This window comes from Homalodisca vitripennis, chromosome 3, assembly GCF_021130785.1.
Source record: "Homalodisca vitripennis isolate AUS2020 chromosome 3, UT_GWSS_2.1, whole genome shotgun sequence".
NCBI lineage: Eukaryota > Metazoa > Arthropoda > Insecta > Hemiptera > Cicadellidae > Homalodisca > Homalodisca vitripennis.
In genome coordinates, this window is record NC_060209.1 from 116,081,597 (window position 1) to 116,101,082 (window position 19,486).

General features: G+C 31.5%; 1 protein-coding gene across 1 annotated transcript; it reads right to left on the reverse strand.

Moving 5' to 3' along the window:
- Positions 1-132: 132 nt before the first annotated feature.
- LOC124357368 (isovaleryl-CoA dehydrogenase, mitochondrial) lies at positions 133-16,122 on the reverse strand. The gene is made up of 6 exons (XM_046809102.1): positions 15,543-16,122; positions 9,769-9,862; positions 7,334-7,424; positions 6,897-6,952; positions 3,797-3,909; positions 133-3,124 (listed from the first exon to the last, which is right to left on the reverse strand). Exons 1-6 carry the CDS (start codon positions 15,688-15,690, stop codon positions 2,988-2,990), a joined length of 639 nt encoding a protein of 212 aa, XP_046665058.1. The 5' UTR covers positions 15,691-16,122; the 3' UTR covers positions 133-2,987.
- Between the last annotated feature and the right edge of the window lie 3,364 nt (positions 16,123-19,486).

Below are 19,486 nucleotides of genomic sequence, written 5' to 3' on the forward strand. Positions count from 1 at the left end.
AAATAATTAATATGTGAAATTAATGTTGATTTCACATTATGAGTTAAAATTAAAATTATTTCCCAAAGAAAAAACAATATACACATGTTAATTTAATTATTAGTTATGAAAAAGGAAAACAAATAAACTGAGTCAGTACAATTAAAATTGTATTTTTTCACATTTTGTATTAAAATAAACAAAATATATTATACTATCGCAATATTAACAACTAACGACTAAATATAATTGAACACCTCAGTTCTGTGGCTTACACAGCTGGTGTTTGGTATTATAATTATCACCTAAGTTCCCTGAACTATTTCAGTGTAACTTTGGAAAACCATTTTCAGACAACAGATGTTAAACCAAAGCTTGTATTAATAATTTCTCAACATGGTATGAACAGGAATACTTTGATGGTAGTCACAAGTGAATATCTTTAATATTAAATATAAAAATAATGAATGTTCCCATTAAGCTTTAAAAATGCACAAAGCTAAATAATTAGGCACTTTAATTCGTTTCGTCCAATCTACATAAGTAACATTTTGTACAATTTATTTTGTAAAAGTTACATGCCTAATCGTACAGATATAAGGCTGGTTTTTAGACTTATTGTAACACTTTTATTTAGTTATGAATATTTCTCTCTATTATTCAATGAAAGAACAGTACAGATATGCCTATTGGTGAATGTACACTTGGGTGATTTTTACTTTGCAAGAAAATAAAATAACCTTAACAACTTATATGGCAAACCTAACTGGAAGTGTTTATACAAACTATGTGTCTTCTAATATAAGCCAAGGGCCGAGAACAAATTTGTATAATATAAGCACACAACCTGGTATTCAACTTCAGCTAACAATATACAGACCTTTAAAGTGGTGACTGGGTCTCTTTATCAAGTTATCTAATAGTAAAATAAACATTATGTATGTGTCTTAACAATTGGTTAAAAAAACACGATCGTTCCATATGTTTTTAACCCATATCAACATCCCATTTTGACCACCAAAATTAACCTGGCTGACAATTAACTTCTTGGTTAAGAATATTTCCTCTATCAATTTCATGTTTTTCGGGTTGTGTGCTTACACAGTATGGTGCAAAATTGTTCTAGGCTCCTAGAATATATTCAATAGTCAATTATTTATTGCAGAGACAAAATATATTTGTATAGCAAACGTCAAAACATGTTAACATTAGGAAATACACATGACATCGAGCTCTCATTCAGACATACATTCAACCACTCATTCCACATTCATTCATCACCAATGTTTCCCATTTTGTATGGGAGTCAGTCTTATTATTGTGTGGCCTCCTAGTCATATGCCAGAAACTTGTTCATATTATAAAATGTATTGGACACTAAACAGCGTTTCAAACGAGTGTGTGCCTTGAGCGTAGAGGATTTTTAATTCATAAGGCAATCTGTTAATAAAATTAACCCCTGCCTGTGAAGGCAAACGTTCATAAACCACCATCCTGTGTTTCTCAGTTCAGTAATTGTCTTTCCTATCTAGTCTCGTACAAATGAATGTCTCGGTCCATCGTAAAGACACATTTAGACATACAATACAATGTTGTTCCAAAAATGCAGAGGCTAGGCAGCGTTAACAGTTGCAACCTTATGAAAGCTGGCCTGCACGACTCTCTAAACTTCAATTTTGCAATGGTGTACATCGCTTGCTTCTGCCATTTTTAACACTCTTGAAAATTGATTATTTACACAGGTACCCCACAATACCAATCTGTAAATGAAGTGGGAAAAAATCAAGCCATAATACACCGTCATCAGAACTTGATATGGCAGTATTTGGCTAAAGACAACGTAAATGCCTGAGGCTAATTTTGAGCAAACTTCATCGATGTGAACATTCCATGTCAAACCCTGATCAAGGTAAATTTCAAGGAATAGACTTCTTCAAGTATTATATCTGCTAACATGACGCTGGGACTATATTCAAAGTCTACTGAGTTTAAAGCAAAATTCAAAACTTTATGTTTAGAAGAATTTGTCTTTAAATTGACAAATGTGGCTGTGGAACACAATTGTTAATTCCAACAAATGCCTTTTCACGCAGTCATATCATCAGTATACTGCAGGATTTTCCCGTGTGGCAGTGATGATTTAATGTCATTGATATAAAGCAGGAAAAGAATTGGAGTGAGAATGGATCATTGCGGGACTCCAAAACTCATTTTTGTAGAATTGGAAACATGATTAGAGATTTGAACAACTTAAGTTCTTTGACTTAAAAATGAACTACGCCATGTAAGAAGTATGCCTCGAATGCCATGAGATTCCAGTCTGACAAGCAGTCAACACAATCTATCACTTTGGATAAATCGAGAAACACACTTAAAGTGTGATTTCGACTTCCCAATCCCTCTACAATTATATCAACAAGACCCACAATTGCTGCTCTTTCTGAGGCCAAATTGGTCATTTGAGAGCTGATTGTGTTTGTTCAAAAATAGGACCATTCTCATAAAAAACAACCTTTCAAATATTTTGCTTAGAATTAGCAAGGTCGAGACAATTATAGACAAATTGTAGTATGTATACTTAAATTTAAACTATTACATTAATAAACTACAAATGAGGTAGCTAAATAAAAAAACATAATATGAACATTTTGGATCCTGTGTCTATGACTGAAAATTACACTGAAGACTGAGAACAGGAACAAAAACAAAAAACAAACAACCACGTAAAAAAATGTATATTCTAACCTGAACCCCATATAAAATTTTTACATAATCAGAATTTTAAGCAATCTATTTACTCCATTACTTCATGTAAAAAAAACATGAAAAAACCTACCACCTAGTATAACAGTATTACCCTAAATAATGATTTTGTTTTGTTACCTTCTTAATTACTGAGGAATGATCAAAAAGACTAGAATTAAGATCTCATTTTCCATGACAGCTGCTCTGGACCCATCATTTTAAACATTCATCAGTTGACACTTGAGGTTTGTATTTCAATGAAGCTACTGTGCATACTCAGCATTGATTGCTCGACCTATGACTAGTCTTCTAACTTCACTGGTGCCAGCTCCGATCTCGTAGAGCTTTGCGTCACGCAGCAGCCGGCCTGTCGGGTAGTCATTGATGTATCCGTTACCTCCTGCCAGTCACATGTTTACAAATTAATTACACTGTTTTATACAGCTAAAACCCCAAAACATTAGTTCTCATTCCACAGTAAAAAAAGTACTAAAATGTTTGAAACTGCTAAAAGGCCTGACTAGGACCAATTCAAACAATTTTTTCATCTTATCCTCTACAGTCATGCAGACCAAGGCAATATTTTTCATTGCATGATTTTTCATTTTGCTATTTTTTTTGTCTTAAATTTCTCATTATTATAATTATTAATCAAGTATAAACAAATAACTCAACAGAGTAAACAGTAAATCATAAAATTAACTCAACGAGTTTGACCTAAACTTAATACTATTTCCATGAGTCTATAATTAAACTAGTTCATTAGGTATGGTATAGTAAAATATTCAAAGGATCAAATCTGTATTCAATAACTAGGATACCAGGACCTCATTGAAAAGACAGCAGTTATGGTTGTTAAGATCGGATTACTACTGCCATCAGCAGCCATGAAGAGTTTTAATTATTGCCTAGCTAATGTGAAAGGATGATCTGATTACTATGGACATTTAGAATAAGTAAATGATAATTAACGATTTTTTGAACAAGCCTTTTCATTCCATGGGATAATAAAAACAAAAGTGTGATATAAATTGCTAAACATTTTTTTTTAAATCCCTCAGATAAGACTTACCTAAACACTGGATAGCATCTAGCGCTAAAGGCGTGGCAGACTCTGCACAAAACATGAGCACTCCTGCGCAATCTTTCCTGTTGATACTGCCCTGGTCACAGGCTCGAGCCACACTGAACATTACAACTGAGTTCAATACTCAAACTTTAAATTGTATTGTATAACCCTTTAAGTGTCATATAGTTATAGTTATCTTACAGCTCTTGAAAATGACAGGCAATTGCACACTTTCCCAGCTGACACTCAAAGTTAACATAACATTGCAGATGACACAAATGTTGTTTGTTCTGGTAAAACTAAAGACACCATTAAAGAAACTATTTATCACCAATTAAAAAATTTTGAAACAATAGAAACCTTCCCTTACATTTAAATAATCAATCTTTGATTCTTTCTCAACTAAATAGTTCAAAAATAAATCTAACCCCCTCCCCATAATTTTTGAGGAAAAGTAGATTTAATTGAGAGCTACATAATTAAATATCTCTGGGCTTGCTCATTGATGGGAATTTGCCATGCCACAAACATGTGAATTTTGTATTACGTAAAATTTAAAGTGACCAAATTCACTTAAAAGGCGAACGGTAAAATCATGTAATACTGATACCTAGAGGGCTATTTACTACATTAAAGATAGGAGAAAAACTAACAACCAATTCACGAAAAGTGACAAACTGCCTCAATAAACATTTTTCAAAAATTGTGGAGCCACACTTAAAAAAAGCATCTTCCCTCAATGTAAAACCACTTCTGCCATCTATATACTAAGCAACATTTTCGACATCACTACTTCTAAATAGGAAGATACCTGATGTCATTGAAATATCTTGCTACCATTAGGACAATTATTGCAATAGCCTGATTTTGTATATAAAATCTACCTTAAACTAATAAAAATTAAAAAACACATTAGCACATTGGTTCCTTTCATAAGTAAGTTTCTTTTAGATTAGGTATGGTTTTTGTAGTATGAAGATTATAACACGTTTTGTTTTTAGACTAGTGATGTAATTTTTTATTGATGAATAGAATAGAACATATTTATTGCGTTGACAATATATATTACATTTTATTGCAACAGTCAAATAATACCAATTTCACAGTATTTATCTTAAAAACTAAATCCATTCATTCGACCTTCCATACAGCTGCACATAGACCAAAGAAACAAAGTTCCTAGGATTAACCCCTAGGATTACAACACTGCTGTGAATATCAATCCTAAGTGTGCTCCATGAACCCGCCAACTGAGTAAAAAGCCCAAGACACCAGATATTGAGTGTTTTAATTGGGTTTAAAAATTTTTGGATTTGTTTCTAAATTTAGTGTTTCAGGGAGACTTTTACACTTTTAAACACACTTTCTTAAATTATTATTTAAAGTTTGATAGTTCTGTGAACCCATTAGCCTCCCACTTTAAGATTTTTAGAATCACTTACCAGAAATATAAACTATTTATAGGTGTGTTTTCAAAATTTTCAAAAATGCGCTTTTTAAGAAAATAAAAATAAAAATTTTGAACGCCAAGCTGAATTGTCCCTGTTCCAGGTATATACATCTACATTTTATGGAATAAAGAAGTTTTTATTTTATTGCCAACTAAAGCTAATCAACCAATGTTTTTAATAAAACCGATTTTTTCAATTACATAGCTAGTTATTTTGTAATATTTTTAATGGTACTTTCACCAAGTATATAAAAATATTAGAAATTTCAAATTAAACTTTAATTAAAAGTTTTAATTTTACTAATCTAGGAAGGAAAACAACTCAATAACATGAATATTAAGTTTAGCTCCAGTTTACCTCTCAGTTTAGCTATAATGCAGTGTCTGGAATCTGTAGCTATGTTCGTCTGAAAAGATTGTAAAGTCGACGATAAAGAAGCTCAGAACAAACAATTTACATTGATTCGACATCAGAGACACCTGGATTCCAAAATATAAAATGTAGTGTAATCCAGATAAATTGGCATTCTCGTCTCATCAGATACACAATTGAGTGCACTACGACGTTACTGACATGATCTTTAAGCATGTAGGAGCAACCAAGCTTTCTACACACAACGTTGCCATGGTGGAAAGTGTTGTTTTAGTATTGGTTAAGTTTAGTTTCAGTTCAACTTCCTCTAAATGCAGTGTTTGGAATCTGATGCTATTACAGACAACTCCTGGAATCTGGAGCCATGTTTGTCTGAAGAGATAGAAAAAAGTCAACGACAAAAAAGCTCAAAACAAATGATCAAAAAGCATTCCTTAGGAGCAATCATCATCTGTGCAACCCATCTTTTCTAACTTTATTTGGCTTGGCTTCCAATTAGTGATATATACTGGGAGAAATATAAATCCTCAAAACTCCATACAATCTTTAGCACCAAGAATTAAAGGTTATAATCACCAAAAGAAATCACTGATAGTTCAAATTACTTTCAAGTCAATTAGTTACTATTTCATTATATTATCAGTCATAACATAGAGACCAGTTTGTGAATTCTAAAATTGTGGTGCATACATTGATACTGTGTTGAGCAATAGTATTTTGTTTGTGTTCTTTTCTTTTTTTAGTATACAATTGTTTTCTTTTTATGTAAACAAAGAATTGATGATTAGTGACAGAACAAGAATACAGCCACTGGATGCAAGGTGAGTTCTACAGTAGCTCAAATATATTATATTGCATGCCAGTATCAGTATCTAACTACACACTGAGATTGCAAGCAATGTGACTTCCGCATCCTATGTTCTATGAAAAATTCCATGTGAACTGTGAACACAAAAAATACTATACAATAGAAGTGATAGTAAAATGGTAAATCTAAATTATGCATTGTAGCATATGTCCAATAACACATCCTTTAGAGTTCATGTTAAATAATTTGAAAAACAACCACAGGCAACTAGTGTTATTTTAGTGCATACAATTCTTAACTCTTAGTAAATTACCCAAAATGTGAGCTGTTAACCATGCAATTTTATTACTTGCAGTTCTCAAAGGATTTTTCATATTTAAAGTTAGGTAATAGTTAATTTCTTCTAAAACATTTGTATCAATAAAATATTAACTAAATGTTTTTAAATAAAATAAAAATAACTGTGTATTACCTGTAGAGATAACTGCGACATGCACTTAGTCTGGTATACATGTCTGCTATTTTACCCTGCAATAAAAAATGTACTAATAGGTTATTGTTGTTATAAAAAACACAAGTATAAAATCTCTTTCATATGTTTAATTACATTATATCATAAACCACAAGAATAAACTTGTTAAAATAGTATTAAATTTCATTAGTATCTTCACAGAGGTACAAGATCTGATACACCTTTGGGACAGGCCCATTAACTAGGATCGTCCACTGCAATCAACGTGTTACTATGATAGCTAAAGTATACGTTGTTAATGTGTTAAACACCACTATATAAATATAGTAGACGGTAATTAAACAAATTCATTTACCTAAAAACATTGGGTTCATTTTAAAACTATTATAATTGAAATTACAAAATTCTTTTAAAAAATTCTTTGTGAATTTACCAACCTGTAGAAGTTGAAAATGTCCAATGGGCTGATCAAACTGTTTTCTCACATGCACATACTCAAATGTTGTGTCCACACAAGCCTGCATAATACTGAAAAATTAAAATCAAAACTTATATAAAGGCGTAAAATGTAAACTAAGCTCATTCTAATCGCTGAAGGTAATTTACTACAGCATGAGCAAAACGTTTTTAGTTATATAAACACTGCTGTAAATACAGCATAAAATAAAATCAAAAAAGACTCAGCTGAGGTCTGTTCACACTCAACCAAGATCTCGTTATAACCTGCATAAACTTATAGTACAAAAAAAGTAACATAGATCTTTTAAAATACTACTTTTATAAAAGGCATACCGGAATAAGTTTAATAATATAGATACAAAATAATATTAATGGTTTATAAGATTTTTATATATTTAAAGTAGAAAATATTAGGCAAATTTGTCAGTAGGACCAAATAAAACAGCTGAAGATAAAAATGTGAATTTTGTACAATATTCAAAACTTCTTACAGCTATATATTTATTCTACATGTACTCCAATCCAAAATTACTGCAGTTTAGTTTGTTGGTACAATACAAATAATATTTACTTGCTTTTATTATTAGTCTGTTGTTATGAAAATGTCTATTATTTTTATGGCTTAATTGATTTACTATAACTATATTCCATTATCAAATTGTAATGGAACAATTTATGTACAAATTTTGTGTATCCATAAGATGATGTATCTAAAATATATCTTGTTCATGTCAATAATAACATAGTCAAACATTTAATATAATGACAATTTTGTTCATAACATTGTTACGATTTGATAAGAAATTACAATTTTATTTAATTCCTTTAATTTTAATTTTTTTTAATTCTTTTGTCAAAGTGTTATAAAAGAATATTTAATTCATAATTGTAATTCGCTGATTTTGAAATATTTTAAAGTTATCAAATAAATACATATAACGAATATTAATACAGTTTTCTAATACTTTACAAAATTACTTAATTGTTTAACCCTAGAATAGCTACACAGACCATCTAGATTTTACACAACAAGAAAGTGGCAATGCAGATTATTTACAGACTGACATCACAGAAGCTCTAACTAAATAAGAAGGATCAGAATTGAAAACCACTCTCTACACTAAAGAAGAAAAGCTATGCAGAACATCTTGACAGACATCGCAAAAGCATCAAATCAAAAGGATATCGGACAAATTCCTTACTATAAATTCAATTTGCAGATAAAATACAAATATAATTTTTGTACACATGCTTACATCATTTTATACAATAAATATACATTCAATGTTTAGTAATAATTACGATATATTTCATTATTAAATACATAAATAAGGATAAGTTAATGTGTGACTATTAAACATGAACACAATTGGATAAATATAATTATGTGACATACAGTATTAGTCATAAAAAACAGTACTGAAAATTAATCAGCTGTAGTTATCTTCTCGATAACCTGATTCAACTGGCGATTATTGCCACGGCTTCATGTTCATTACTTCTTTCTTATTTTAGTTTAGTTTTTGCTAACATGGTTCTAACAATGGTAGACAAAATTTTTTACGTAGAGCATTATTTTCGCTCATACGGAATTGGACGTGCGGGTGGGCCAAGCTTGTCATACACTGCATTACATTTTCAGGAACATATCCACTAAAACCGGCCTAGTAATGCGGTGATTCTTAATGTTGTTGAAACATTTCGAAGAAGAGGTAGTGTTTTGACACAGTGAAAGGGCTTTTCAGGTTGCTCAACTACTGTCTGTACAAATTAAAACCATGGAAGAGTGTTAAAGTAAGTGTTACAGTCACTGAAAAGAAGCCTAATGACCAAAACGATATAGGGCAATTCTTGATTGGTTTGTGAGAGATCACAAGAGATTTTGTCATGCACGAAACCTGCCATTAAATTCACAGTGTTTCCAGCAAGATGGCACAACCAGTGACACTGCCGTTAACAACATTGCTTTCCTCCAACAAATCTTTGGCAACCGTCTTATCTCCCTTAGATCAAACCAAGGGCTTTCTTTACCCAGCCCACTCCCCCAATCTTACAACACCGGACGCCTACGTCTGGGGAATGTTGAAAAAAAACATTTTCCGCGAGGACCCACCATCTACCATCGTTTAACTCAAAGAAAGAATAACCATGTGTATTACAAGAATAGAACAACCTCTATTCATAAAAATGATGCAAAACGGTAAGAGTGTTGCCTCAAACTAAACAGGGATCATATTGAACATGTTAATACCCGAGTTTAACCAATTTAGCTTCCTTAGCTTACTGTGTTTACTGTGTTTACTATAATAAAATATCACCATTTCAGTACTGTTTATTTTGGCTAATACTGTACATAAGTAAATATGTGAACTTATAAACCATCAGAAAAATTAAATAAAACACAATACATTACCCAATCGGTCCTGCTGCTAAAACCAGTCTCTCCAAGTCCAAACCACTGAACAACACATACACCCCCTTGTTCTCCTCCCCCAGCAAGTTACAGGCTGAAACACACAGTATTCCACAACAATGATAATAACACTGATTTATAAAGTAAGAACAGTATAATCATTAAAAATTACAATAAGATAGTTCCAGTGTATGTTCTGTGTTTATAAACAAATGGGGTTGAATGCTCAATATAAATATCTGGGCCAGGGATTCTATTTAACCAAAGAGGTTAATGACAGGAGTACAAAAATGTCTACATAATAATAATATTTAGGAATAATAATTTTTATTTAACACTAGACTGTATAATTATACTATGTATAGGCTACATTTTGAAAAGATACAAATCTGTTTTAATATTAACCCTCAGTAACTATTTCTGTTTTGTTCAGTTAAAAGATAAAGATATAGATATAAATATAAATATATATATATATATATATATATATATAAAATGTTATTAACTCCACATTACAGAGTTATCTTTATTTTAGAATAATGAATTGTTGAATTGTTCTTTATTGTTTATTATTTAGTTAGAGGTTAATGTTCACACTGATGATGGTTTAATACCGAAACACGTGTATGAAATATAATTTCAAAAAAGTGTTTTAGTTAACTATTTATTATTCTAATGTATATTGTTGTGTAAAATGTAAATGGTCTGTGTAGCTATTCTTTTGTTGTGTTAAGTGTTGTTTTCACTTCTCACAAACATGCTTAGCTCTTCGTGTTTAGTTGAGCTTCTGTGATGTCAGTCTGTAAATAGTATGCATTGCCACTCTCTTATTGTATAAAATCTAGTTGGACCTATATGGTTTCAGCAGTTGTATAAACCACAGAAAACAACCAATCAGGTCCTCCTGGGGAAATTCTCCACTCTTATCCAGACTACCAAAGATGGCTTAGTGCGCCCCTGCTGTTGCAAGAAAGTTAAGAGCAGGTGTTCAACAGTTTCATCCTGTTCGTCACACATTCTATAGAGCAACCCGAGAAGATACTGATCTATTTAAGGAGAGAAGGTCAGATGTGTAGGACCATTCTGCTCATTCTCAAACTCGGATGCAGCCTCCACCTTCTGTCATTTTCAGCATGAACCCATTTCGATACAGAATGAATTCACACCTAGAAATACACAATGGTTGAGGTCCTGTCATGTTGGACACTGAGTCCAAGTTGGCCAGGGCATCAGCTCTTTCATTCCCAGAAATACTCACATGACCAGGAACCCAACAAACAGTCACATTGTTGATTCTTGCAAGGGAAGAAACGACTTGATAGCAATCCCAGACAAGTTTAGAGTTGTACACACAAGAGTTTGACACCTTCAATGCTACCTGGCTATCTGTAAAAAAGATTCTCAGGAGCACATACAAAGACAAAGCAGCAAGACTGCTTACTGTGCCATGATAGAATCACACATCCGCTATGGTATAGCTGTTTGGAGAGGGACTTCTGAGAGCAATCTTAATAGTGTTTTAGTACTACAGAAAAAGCCGGTCAAGTTTGATCGAACTTGCAACCACTAGACAGCTGCAGGAATGCTTTCAAATCTCTTGAAATACTAACAGTTGTGGCTCTCTACATTCAAACTGTCGTACTTCAAACAAGAGATTGGGACTTACATACAAGATGTGAAAACATCCATTCCTACAAAAAACAGAAATAACACACTATCCGAATTAGACCCTCAAATAATTGTGTTAACAGAACACAATATGTCAAAAATCAAAACTTGAAACGCTTTAACATAGAAAATTATATTTTAATATCAGAATATTCTCGTACTACTACAACTTCGGGAGGAGGTGTAGCAATTCTCTCAAAGGAGGGTTTTAAGGGGGAGGCAGCTGTTTTTTCCAACTGTTTGTTGAACTTTGTCAGGACAAATATATTTGAATGTTGTTTAGCTAAATTTAAGATAGAAAAGTATAGTTTTATATTAGCAGGAGTTTATAGAACACCTCAATTTAACAATAACGAATTTTTTAGATAGATTAAACTCTCTTATAGAATTTCTTGTAGCAAAAGACAAATATTTAATCATTACAGGAGATTTTAACATTAACATGTTAAATGAATCTAAAGAGACAAAGGACTTAAGAACATTTTAAAATCGCCATGGAATGAGTTTCTTAATTGATTTTCCTACTAGAGTGACACCAACATGTAAATCCTGTATAGATAATTTTTTTGACAAATATTAATAAAAATGAAGTTAAAGTTTCAGGAATTATAACAGCCTTATCTGACCATGATGCACAAATGCTCGAACTTCTGCAAACCCAAATAAAAACTGGGAAAACATTAACTTTTGTTGGAAGACAATTTTTCATTAAATAATATGGTACTTTTTAAATCTTTATTGGAAAAAGAAGATTGGCTCCCAGTCTTTTACTCAACAGTCAATGAAAAATATGATTGTTTTTGACAGTATCTTCAGATACTATTTTAATCTTTGGTTTTTCCGCTTACACAAATTAAAAAAGAAAATAAAAAGCACACTTGGATTACACAAGATTTAAAGGATGAAAAAAATGAAATAATTTGTCTTAGTAAATTGTCAAGGCTTACAAAATCTGATAATTTTAAAAAATGAAGTTAAGAATAAAGTTAAACCAATACAATTCAAAACTAACTAAATGTAAGAAAAATTATTTTGATACCAAAATAAAAAACACAGAAAATATTAGTAAAACAACATGCAAATTATAAATAAAGAAACAAAAAAGAATAAAAGTAAATGTGAAGGCAATCTTGTACTAAAAACTAAAGAATCATCTATTAGTGATCCATCTCTTATTGCAATCTCCTTTAATGATTATTTTATAAATGTGACAGATGCACTGTTAAAGTATCTTCCTTCAGTACAGCCAAAATATGACAAATGTTGACAATCACAAACCTGGTAACACTTTATTAAAATTTCAATGCCCGCCCTTGACTGAAACAGAATTGATACAAATTTTTGACTCTCTCAAAAATAAATCGTCTAGTGGATATGATGGAGTTTCCAGTGAAATTGATAAAATTTGTCAAACATTCCTTAAGTAAACCATTATTGCATTTAATAAATTCTTCTCTCATTACAGGCATATTTCCTGACAAATTAAAAGTTTCAAAAGGTTATCCCAGTCTTCAAAAAAGGCTCAGCAACAGATATTCAAAATTATCGTCCAATTTCAATTTTACCATCAATCTCAAAAAATTTTTGAAAGAACCATGTATCATAGGTTAGTCAAACATCTAGAGGTAAATGATCTTTATGACAAGGCACAACATGGATTTCGAAAAAATAAATCTACTATAACAGCATTGGTAGAGTTCACTGAATCTATAATAGAATCAGTTGACAAAAAACGAAAAATGTAACAGGAATATTCATGGATCTGTCAAAAGCTTTTGATAGCATATCTCATGACATTTTACTCGAGAAATTGAAAAATTTAGGAATCAATAACATCCATCTAAGATGGTTTGAAACATATCTTTCCAATAGAAAACAGTATGTTGAGATATCCTCACATAGAAAATAACAAATTACAAAAATTTCAATCTAACATCCAAATAGTAAGAAATGGAGTACCTCAAGGGTCTATTTTTGGGTCCTTTATTATTTATTTGTTACATAAGGGAAATGCCAAAGTGCCTTAGTATTCTTGAAAATAACAAAAACCAGCTCTGTTTATTTTGCAGATGACTCAAACTTAATCATTTCTGCCAAAACAGAAGCTGAATTAGAAATAACGGTGTATTTGGAACTTTCAAAATTACAAACATTTTCATTGACAACAAATTAGTTCTAAATACGGAGAAAACTAACTTATTTCTTTCAGTACCAAACAAAGTAGAAAACATTCAAGTCCCAATATTTTATTAAATGAATTCCTGTTTGGGTCAAGTTCGCAATACAAAATTTCTAGGACTAATCATAGACAACAACCTTAGCTGGGATTTGCATATTGAACAGGTGATAAATCGTATCAATTCTGGAATAATATGCTATTAAAAGACTGTCTTATTTATGCAGCTTATCAGCTTTAAAGATGGTTCTTTCATGCCCACATTCAATCCCATATTGCATATGGAATAGGTGTGTATGGAGGAACCACAAATCAAAAATTTTAATAAAATTCTTATTTTGCAAAAAAAAAAAAAAGCGCTGCGAATAATGTTAAAAATTGATAAGGAAGAATCAGTTAAAATCATTTCACTGAACTAAATATTTTAACAGTGCATAGCCTTTACATTTTAGAATGTGTGATGTATGTTAAGACTCATCAGTCCAGTTTCAAGAGTCACTGTGAAAATCATACATATAACACTAGAAATAAGAAGGAATTAGTATTACCTAAGCATAATTTGGAGTATTATAAAAAAAAAAAAACTTCTTATGCTGGAATAAAATTTTTAAAATCAATTCCAAAAATAATATCAAGTGTTCGAGACATAAAGAAGTTCAAATCAATGTTAAAAAAGTATTTAATTCAAAAGGCATTTTTATTCATTTGAAGAATTTTATACAATATTATGATTTTACTCATAACTATTATAGTAAACTTATTTTTAGTGACGCTATTTATTGTACTCATGTGCAAAATATAAATAAAGATATTATATTTAAAAAAAAAAAATAAATACAACACCCGGTATGCCACCGACTTCACCCTTCCATCTCATTGCACAGCCCAGTTCCAAAGAAAACCAAGTTACATCAGATGCAAGTTATACAATGCTCTGCCTACATCTTTAAAAGCACTCAGAGGGAAACTACTAACAACAGGACTTCACAAGTGGCTCAAGACTAGTCCGCTCTATTCATTGAAAGAATTCTTTGACGCTACACATCAGTAAAGAGAAATAATTTCAACATTGTAATTTGTATACACATACTCTTAATTATTTGTACTGATTGTATAATATTTGTGACGCCAATACGTTTCTTAATGTTACTCTAAATAAAGATGATTGATTGATTCATTTCACATTCCATAATGGCTGTGAGTTCTACCTGAAAGACTGTGGGATAAGGACTCATAGAATCCACCAGCTCCCTACATGGTCTCACTCCCACAATTCCAGTGCTTGTGCCACTTTTTGTTAAAGACAAAGTACTATCTAACTTTTACTATATAAGTAAAGACTGTTGTAAAATTTAAAAAAATTAAAAAGAAATAAATTACAATGGTCATAAATATACATTTTTTGACGTATGGCAACAAGACAAACTCAACATTGATGTTGGAAATATAATTCACTAGAACCAGCAGTGCTCACACATGTGCAACACCTACTAAATTGCATGCGAAACCGCAGGTACCTGCTGGTATTAATTACGTTCTAAATTTTCTGCAATAAGTATAAATAAGTGAGACATACATTATTTGTGGTAAACAGTGTAGTATGCTTCAAAGGCATGCTTTTAAGAAGTGTGTGTTAGAAGCGAAACAAATAAAAAATTAATATGAAAGTCAAGTTCAAAATTTCTTTAGGTGAGGAATCAAAGTAACAATAGATTGTGACAAACACTTTATTGTTAGAAACTGTTTCCTCAGCTAAGAATTGAAATATAATGAGTTTTAAAATGTTTTAGGACAGTTACTGATGCTTTTAGACGAACAGAAACTTAGTAACTTTGTTAAGTTTTTGTATCAACTTTTTCATTTATTAGGTTTTTAGATATTTACTGTATTTCTTGTAGTAATTTTAAGTGTTTCTCATCAGTTTCCATACCTGGTATTTTTGCATCTTCAAATACCAGCTCACATGTATTTGAGCCTCTCATGCCGAGCTTCTCTAGTTTCTGAGCAGTTGAGAACCCTTCAGTTCCCTTTTCTACAATGAAAGCTGATATGCCATGCTGTGGTTTGGATGCGTTCATGTTAGTTTTGGCATACACCTGAAAAATACATCTTCTAATATCATCGTAGCAAGATATTACATGCAGATAAGTTTTATGTGCATGTACTTAAAACAATTAACTATCTCTTTATAAGTAACAAATAATTAAAATTGCAGGTTTGATTCACAGGCCTGACAGGGATTTTTGCGGTCTGGTGTACACTCATCAGAGTTACTGGCCTGTGGTAAAGCCAGTGGGAGATCTCACCTTAACCCTTTTAGCGCCAAGCATATTGGACAGGTTACGTCACATAACGCCAGAGGTAACTGGTGCGGGGTGTTCAGTCGGGCGCCGCGGCTTAGCCTCCTCACAGTAGCGCTGGAGTAATTTTATGAGTTACGACACACATAGACATAAATCATTCTCATTTCACTAACTTTTACGATAAAATAATGTTTTGGTCTCATATTTTTGTTTGTAATAGGAGAACAATTATATACAATGGAGTTTATGACATATTGATCGTAAATAATTATATACCTTTAAAAGTATATTTTTTATTTGTAAATTTTGAGTTCCATATATACTTGAATTGAATTTTTACTGAACAAACCTCTGTATTACATTGTAATACATTTCATTGAGAAAAACCCGTGTAAAATTGGTTAAATAATACTAACTATTTGTAACAATATACAAATTCATGTATGTATTAATAAACAAAGTACATAACTGACTTTTAACATGAAAATGCAATTTTGTTAGACAATTAATCATTTTAGTGTATATTATTATTTTGTTTGAATATAATATGGGATGTCAAGTCAATGCTACTTGCTATAAGACATTTTTTATAAAATCAGAAAATAAACTTAACTTTTATTCATTAATCAAGATCAAAATAAAATAACATTTTTATGTTATACATGTTCAACCTGTATTTTCTTTTAAATAAAAGAGTCTATAGTAAACAACACACTTTTTAGAAGGTTTAAAGTATAAGTAAATAAGATAAGTTAAGATTACAACAAAACTAATGGCTACAGGTAGTTATTATCTAACCTCAAATGCCACTGCTTTATGAATAATGCAACTTTATTAAATGATTGAACTATTATAAAAATTGTATAAACATAACAAAATTATATTATATTCTTGAAGTAAATATAGTTCGGCATAAATCAGTACTAATTTTATTGATATTAATCAATAAATGGATGTATATTGTATGAACATTTTGAGCCTAAATAAAGGCTCTTGGAGTTTCACCACAAACCTAGCTTGAGTCTATATACAGGGTGATTCATGAAGTTCTCCCCCCACTTCTACAGCACATTGTACTAGTAAAAATAATGAAAAAATGTTATATAAACATAGGTCCGAAAACGCTTCGTTAGCGAGTTACAGCTAGCGAAAGATTTCACCTGAATTCCTGGGTAAAGAGTAAAATAAAGCCATACTGAACTTTTGGAAAGGTTAATTAAGTAAGAAATATCGTGGATTCTTATGTATTTTTACCTGATAAAGCTAATAAAATAGGTTTCAGAACTGTACCTGTAGTATTTTTTGAGGGATTCAGGGTTAAATGCAAAAAATTGGGGCACGAAACAATGTTTTTTTAAGTTTGATGTACAATAACTTTGTTAAATTGGTAATAAATACATAAAATCAACAAACATTAATTGTAGAGAATTTAATTCTGAGAAAATTGATATAATCAAAGTCTAAAATAAAACAGAAATAAGTACCAAAAAATCGATTTTATTCAGTATAATACATTACTAGTTTTAAGCAAAATTAATCAGGTTGGGCCAACCGTACGCACCTTTTTATAATAGATGTTCGAAAATGAGGCCATCATTATCAATACATTTTGCAGCACGTTTGTGTATTGCTTTTGTTGCGTTTCTTAATTTTTCAGGACTTCCCTGTATCTGCACAGCCGAATCCATAATATGGGCAATTAATTCATCATGAGAATTCACTTTTGTCTTGTATAGAATGTCTTTCATCCATCCCCAGATGCAATAATCCAATGGAGATAGATCTGGTGATCTTGGTGGTGGGTGAGGCCCTCCACGACCAATCCAGTATCCAGGAAATTGATGATTTAAGTAAGCAGAAACGGCACGTGAAAAGTGGGGAGGTGCTCCGTCATGCTGGAACTACAAATTTTGTCTGAGATGTAAAGGAACATTCTCTAACAGCTGCGGCAACTCTTCTTGAAGGAAATGCAAATAGAACTCAGCAGCATCCAGGTAATATGAAAGGTCCAATCAGCCGATTGTGCAAAAGGCCACACCAGACATTGACGCTAAATCGGTGTTGAAAGTTCTGTTCCACTACCTCATGTGGATTTTCTTCTGCCCATGAGTGTTCATTGTGCAAGTTATTGACACCATCTCGAGTGAATTGTGCCTCATCCGTAAACAAAATACGCTTGTAGAGTTGATTATTAATATTCAAAAAGTTGCAAAACTCCAAGCGAAGCGGACCATCCCCTAGCTGTAGATGTTGAACCTTTTGTTTATGAAACGGATAAAATTTGTTTCGATTAAGTGACCTCCACACCGTTGACTGCGAAACTCCTATCCGCCTAGAAATACGTCATGTACTTACACCTGGACTGCGATGAACAGCATTAATAACAATATCATCATCAAGTTGGACAGCTCGTTCATAATTGGTTCTAGTACTTGGTAGTGATCCTGTTTCCCGAAGAGTACGAAAAGTTCCTGAAATTGTTTTGGTATCTGGAATCCTCCTATTAGGGTAACGTAGTTCATATTCTTCTACAGCAGCTCTAGCATTACCATTACAGTAACCCAAAATAAAAACCATATCAGCGTATTCCTCTGATGTAAATAAGTAAGGCATTTTTTCGCTGAATAAACAATCGAATTATAACTCACAGAAAAATTGCATTTAATAACACGATTCACAGAACCCGATCTCCTGCTGTAGCTTGCAAAACACCACTAATACACAGTTCTAACGTAACAGTACAGAATACCATTGTTGATCAGCTATTATTCGTGCGTTACCAACTTAGAAATTAATAAAACAAAAAACTGCATTTCGATGATTAATAAACAATAATGGGAAAATGTTTGCTTCATTTATTTTCGAACATTTGATGTAAATTTTTATTTAAAAAAAAAATACAACGTAATAAAACATGATATTTTTATTTACAAACAAATTTATTTAACAGTTAATCTTGTTTTCTCTCAATTTATCTCATCATTAAGGAACAAACATTTTGTTTTTGTTTTATTTTAACTAAATACAGTAAGGTATTTCTTTACAGCTAGTAATGTATTATACTGAATAAAATCGATTTTTTGGTACTTATTTCTGTTTTATTTTAGACTTTGATTATATCAATTTTCTCAGAATTAAATTCTCTACAATTAATGTTTGTTGATTTTATGTATTTATTACCAATTTAACAAAGTTATTGTACATCAAACTTAAAAAAACATTGTTTCGTGCCCCAATTTTTTGCATTTAACCCTGAATCCCTAAAAAACTACTACAGGTACAGTTCTGAAACCTATTTTATTAGCTTTATCAGGTAAAAATACATAAGAATCCACGATATTTCTTACTTAATTAACCTTTCCAAAAGTTCAGTATGGCTTTATTTTACTCTTTACCCAGGAATTCAGGCGAAATCTTTCGCTAGCTGTAACTCGCTATCGAAGCGTTTTCGGACCTATGTTTATATAACATTTTTTCATTATTTTTACTAGTACAAAGTGCTGTAGAAGTGGGGGGAGAACTTCATGAATCACCCTGTATATATATATATATATATCGTTGCCGTTCATGC